The sequence below is a fragment of the Trichechus manatus genome, unplaced genomic scaffold, assembly GCF_000243295.1.
Source record: "Trichechus manatus latirostris isolate Lorelei unplaced genomic scaffold, TriManLat1.0 scaffold00088, whole genome shotgun sequence".
In the NCBI taxonomy this organism is placed as follows: Eukaryota; Metazoa; Chordata; class Mammalia; order Sirenia; family Trichechidae; genus Trichechus; species Trichechus manatus.
The window spans coordinates 5,197,626-5,203,560 of record NW_004444024.1 but is presented as its reverse complement, the minus strand read 5'-3'; the positions used below and the strand labels follow the sequence as shown (position 1 = coordinate 5,203,560).

At 46.7% G+C, this 5,935-nt stretch overlaps 1 protein-coding gene across 1 annotated transcript in view; it reads left to right on the top strand.

Annotated features, from left to right (window-relative positions):
* MAP6 (microtubule associated protein 6) overlaps positions 1-4,195 on the top strand; it is a 92,625-nt gene extending 88,430 nt beyond the window's left edge. Inside the window, exon 4 of the mRNA XM_012557185.2 lies at positions 3,121-4,195. Coding sequence (XP_012412639.2) covers positions 3,121-4,147 — 1,027 coding nt within the window. The 3' untranslated portion in view covers positions 4,148-4,195. The remainder of the gene's footprint in view (positions 1-3,120) is intronic.
* Positions 4,196-5,935: the final 1,740 nt, after the last annotated feature.

Below are 5,935 nucleotides of genomic sequence, written 5' to 3'. Positions count from 1 at the left end.
CAGAGCAGCTAGTGGGTTCAAACAGCTAACCTTTTGCTTAGCAGCCAAGCTCTTAACCATTGCACCACCAGGGCTCCTTACATGATGGTTAGTTAAGTGTCAATGTGAGTTTTTTGGTGCCCTTAAGGGCAGTTTTGTGCATAGAAAAACCTGAGGGTGCTTTTGTTTTAAAAATGAATGCTTAATTTATAGAAGTGACAAATTCAAACATGTAGTAAAATTTAAGAATCCCTTTTAAGGGGGGGGTTGTAAATTAATTCAATTCCCCAAAGTAATTTAAATTAAATTATAAATAATTTAAACTAAATTAGTTTTAAAACCTGGTAACTATTGGGTTGTTGTAAAAGTTCCAGCATTGTTTACAAACCTTTATAAAATTGTCATATCTTTCAACTTAAAATAATAAGTCTAAATTATTCTATTATACTGTTTATATCAAAATCACAAAGCTAATCTATTATATATTCTAATATACCAAATTATCTTAAACATTACAAATACTTACGGCTAAATCTACACGTATTTTTCTAAACTTAATACCAAAAAAAGATTAATATTTGGGGTTTGGTTTAATTCCTCATCTTAATTCTAAGCCCTTCCATGATTAAAGACACTTAACCCACTAGCGAAACAAGTTTACCAAGCAAAGCAATATAGGGTCACGTACCCAAGCAAATTTGGGATTACCTCACGACTGGTTTAGGAGTGTTCATCAGACAAAAATTCCGGGTGTGACATAGGAGTCAATCCTGCAAACATCCAGGAAAATGTATTTTGTGACTCGGGCTTCCAGGCTGACCTTCCTTATAACCTCCATACCAGCAGGGGATTCTGAGTCCCTGTCCTGCCAATGGGATTAGTTTTGCAACCCAAGCACCCTGAGATCAAGTTAAGCCTTGGGCAACTTCTTTTGTTCCCTCTCTCAGCTTCATCACCCTCTTCAAGATGACTCCACCCAGGTTGCTTCACAAACTGATAGGATTCATCTAATCACCTTCCTGCTTGAGTCTATTCTGAATTAAGAATTTTTCCTCTCTGGCCAGCCACCAACTATTGGAGGTATTTTAATGCCATCCTTGGATTAAGTGTGCTTCTCATGGGCTTGCCTCGCTCTCTCTGCACATACTAAGGTCATGCTGAAGGCAGCCAGCCAGGTCCGTCTGTCCAAAGCAGCTGTGGTCCGTGTCACGCTGAGCCAGGAAGCCAGCCTGGCCCCCTCCCTTCACTGTGATGTTCAGAGTTGTCAAAAGGGACTGGGGGGATAGGCTGCACGTGCCACTGTGTACTCTGCTGAGAGACGTCAGCCCTCTAGTAGCAAAAAATGCTGAAGATATTAAGAAGCTTTCTGGACCTGGAAGACGTATCAGAATAAAATAGTCCCAATATGCGTAATTTTACTTCTAAGTAAATAGGAAAATAATCGTAATACTACCTAATAATACCACGGCAGAAAGTGCTCTACATACATGTTCTCTAGTCATCATAAATATCTGAGTAAATATCATTATACCCAATGAATGGACGATAATTTGAGACCCAGAGAGACTAAACTATACTGAGCTAAGAAAGTGTAACCAAATAAAGGTTTTACTGGACCAGCTTTAATAAGTAAGACATATTCCTAAAAAGCAATAGGAATTGTTAAAATGCTGAAGTGGTTTTAAGCTTAAAGACTTGGTTGGCCACAAACTGTAAAAGAGTTATAATAGCAATCCTGTATATAAGGTCTCTATAAGTCGGAATCAACTTGACAGCACTGGGTCTGGTATTAAGCACGTACTATGTGCCAGGCATTCCAGGGGAAAGAGCACAGGCTCCAGGATTGGAAAGACCCAGACTCTAGTACAGGCAGCCCTCCTCACTTTCCACATCACTTGCCCTCTCTGGATCTCAGTTTCTGCATCTGACACATAGAGATAATAAAATCCTCCCTGGGTGTTTCAGAGGGTTGCTGTGTCTCTGAAATGAGATATGGAAAGAAGTGATTTGGAAAGTAGAATGTGCTGTAGGTATGCAGGGCTTGTGACACTGACTGAGCAACACCTCTCGTAAACGGCAGCTCTAAGCACGGAAGGAGCACGCATTCTAAACAGAGGACTCCAGACTGCCCTGGCTGAGCACGGCAAATGTTCACCTTTGGGTGTCAGTGAGGCCACATGCTGCCCATGATGTGATGGGCCAGGGGCGAGTGTCCACAGGGAGGCAGCTGTAGCAGCCCATGAGGATTCTGTTGAGAGGCTTGGACTCTTGGCTGTAAGGAAATAAGCCCAGGAAGGGCCTGAGAAGAGTAGAGCGAGGGCAGGAGAGGACAAAGCTGGAAGTGTGCTGGACTGAGGGAATCAGGGTCTCTTCATTGCCTGGGAGTCCCACCCAGTGGCCTATCAAAGCTAAGTGAAGGTGATGGGAGTGGTCCACCATGGGTACAGGCAAAAATAGGGTGCATTTTCTATAGAGAATTTGAAAACAATAATAAAACCAATTAAAAGCTGGTCTGCTTTTTATTATTACCATATGCTGGCAATTCTAAACAATGTCAGATAAAATACTCCTCTCCTTACAGGGGAGATAGATAGGAGGCACATTTCCACTGCCCCAATTCTTGATATCATGGACTCTTTGCTCCTCCCTCCCTACACTCAGCCCTTAAGGGGGTCAGGGGAAGGGAAGGAACCTTGGAAGGCCCTGAGAATAAGGAAAGAGCACCCTGGTCTGTAGGGCTATCTGAGTGGACAACTAAACCAGGACTCCCAGGATGGATCCAACTATCCTGAAAGAAGGAAGGGCCTGGGTGGAGTACAGTGTTGGGTGGACTGCTGGGATCCCCACTGGAGTACTCTGAGTCCAGCTATAGTACTGCCGTCAGTCACCAGGGCACCACTCTCTGTGCCACGTGCAGGTTATAATCAATTGGCAAGCACAATGAATGATTCCTGATCCTGCCCCTCTCCCCACCCACAGTCTGTACTAAGAACACAGAAATCAGATTCTCCTCCTGGCTCTCCAGCAAGAGCTGTCCTGCCCAGCCTCCACTGGGCCAAGACTTATGAGGCAATCTGTGCTCTGCCCCATCCCTGGTCAGAGCGCTGGCTCTCACAGTGACCACATCTCTCTCCTTTGCAGGAGTCTGGATCAACCTGCCGGCGATTCACATGAGAATCAAGGTCCTGTAGCCCCAGAGCCAGACAAGGATCAAGGACCCATAGTCCTGGGGCCTCTGAAAGGTCAAGGTCCTGTGATCCCAGAGCCTACGAAAGATCAACGTTCCATGGACCTGGGGCCGCCAAAGGATCAAGGTCCCGTGGTCTCAGAGCCTCTGAAGGATCAAGATCCCATGGTCCCAGAGCCTCTGAAGGATCAAGGTCCTGTGGTCCCAGAGCTGCTAAAGGATCAAGGTGCTGTGGTCCCAGAGCTGCTAAAGGATCAAGGTCCTGTGGTCCCAACACAAGTCAAAGATCAAGATCATGTGGTCCCCGAGCCTTTAAAGAAGGAAGGTTCCATGATCTCAGTGCCAGTCAAGGACCACAGTCCCATGGTCCCAGTTCCTCTAAAGAATCAGAGTCCAACTGTTCCAGAAGAAGTCAAGAATCAAGGTTCTGTGACACCAGAGCCTCTGAAGGATCAAGGCCCAGTGGTCCCTGAGTCTGAGAAGACTCAAGGTCCCTTGGCCCCAGCACCTGTCAAGGATCAAGGTCCCATGGTCCCAGAGCATCTGATGGTTCAAAGTCCCATGCTTATAGCATCTGTAAAGAATCAAGGTTTAGTGACCCCAGAGCACCTGAAGGACCACGATTCTGTGGTTGTGGCACCTGTAAAGAATCACGGTCCTGTGGGCCCTGATGCTGTGAAGAATCAAGGTCCTATGATCCCAGCCCTAGTCAAGGATCAAGGTTCCATGATCTCAGAGCCTCCAAAGAATCAAGGTCCTGGGATCCCTGGGCCTGTGAAGAATCAAGTTCCTATAATCCCGGTGCCTCTGAAAGATCAAGATCCTCTGGTGTCAGCACCAGCAAAGGACCAAGGTCCTATCGTCCCTGAACCTCTGAAGACTCAAGGTCCCAGGGGCCTACAGCTGCCCACTGTCTCACCTCCACCCCCAGTCATGATCCCAACTGTCCCTCATTCGGAATATATTGAGGGTTCCCCTTGACACCCATCCGCTGACATGCCAATGAAGGAACTAGTAGTGAATGTGCTCCCCTCCCAAGGACAGTGAAGACACATATTTAATCTGCATGAAACATGTACCATATATTCTTGCTGGAATCTAATAAAACTGGTCACTCTGGCTCAGCAGTGTTTCTCTGGTTCAGTGTCTCTGTGTGTGTGTGTGTGTGTGTGTGTGTGTGTGTGTGAGTGTGTATATGTGTGTAAGTGTATGTGTGTGTGTAGGGCTCTGCATTCGACAACTGGGCCAGAGGAATCTGAGAAATCCCCAGCTCCTGTGAGTTGTCAGCATGAGATAGGAGTGGCAGGAGATGCTAGGAGATTGAAGACAGGACACCATTATCCAGTTGTGGGGCAGGACAAGGCAGGGTCAGATCCCATTAAAGCCTAGCAAGAGGTGTCAAATCCCAGCAGGCTGAGCCCTTGGTGAGTCAGAGTTGAAGCCTGCAGAGGAAACAGGAGCAGGGACCCAGTTAGCCCAGGATAATTCTGGGTGACAGCTGTTTTCCAAGGGCTCGGTCTCAAAGTTCATCCAGAGGCCAAACTTCTTGAGAAAACCAGGCCTCTAGACATAAGTCCCTGGACACTTAGGAGGGTAGAACCTAACATCTGCTGACCTTTATTCCATATCCAGGGCAGCTCAGCCAGGGGCTTCTAAAAAATGCCTGAAGTCCCCCATTCATTCATTCATGCAGCAGACTTATCTTTAGCACTTACTTTGTGCCAGGCTCCGTACTAAGCATTGGGGTCACCATGGTAAAGAAGTCCCAGCCTTATGACATAATATAATGTGGGTGTGGGATGAGGGCCTAAGACTGGAAAAGGCCCGGCTTTGAGAGTACAGTGAAGAGGAGACACCTGGTAAAGATAATCGGGTAGGCTTCCTGGAGAAAGGCAGTGAAGTTTGGACAGGGGCAACATGGGTGTGGCTGGAGGGCCAGGGTAAACCTCTCTCCCTCTGAAAGTCACTGAATGAAAGGAACCTGGTTTGCAAAAGGGCTTCACCAAGGGTATGGCAGGTCTCTAGAACAGAAAATTGGGACCAGGTAGGGGTGACCAGTTTTCTGAATCCGAGGACCTCGGGGAGGGAGGAGGCTGGAGCCAGGGCATCCACCGTGTGGCCTGTGATTGTGGAGCTGACAGGCTTAGGGAGAATTACAGCCAGGCCACGGGAAGAAGACTGAGAAGCTGCCAGCATGCCTGAAGCTCAGCACTGGTCAGGGATGGGTCGTGTAAGGATCCCACTGGTGTGGGCCACAAGGTCATGCGGCAGCTTCCCTTTTAAAACCATGCCCAGAGCCCTCAGGGAGCTGTGGGTGGGTGGAGGTTCTACTTGCTGCCCCCCCACCCCCAAATCTGGCTCCCAAGGAACACTCCTACCCCTTTATAAAAGCTGGGACTCATTGTAGACACTAACTCCTTTTCAAGGTCCCTTTTAAAGGAGCTCCAGTTTTCTTTTTTTTTTCAAACCTAGAATTTCGTTATCATTCAAATATGAGGGTATAATTAAAATATATATTTTTTATTGTACTTTAGATGAAAGTTTACAGAACAAACTAGTTTCTCATTAAACAGTTAGTACATATATAGTTTTATGACATTGGTTAACAACCTCACGACATGTCAACACTCTCCCTTCTCAACCTTGGGTTCTCTATTATCAGCTCTCCTGTCCACTCCTGCCTTCTAGTCCTTGTTTCTGGGCTGGTGTGCCTCATTAGCCTCATTTTGTTTTATGGGTCTGTCTAATCTTTGGCTGAAGGGTGAACCT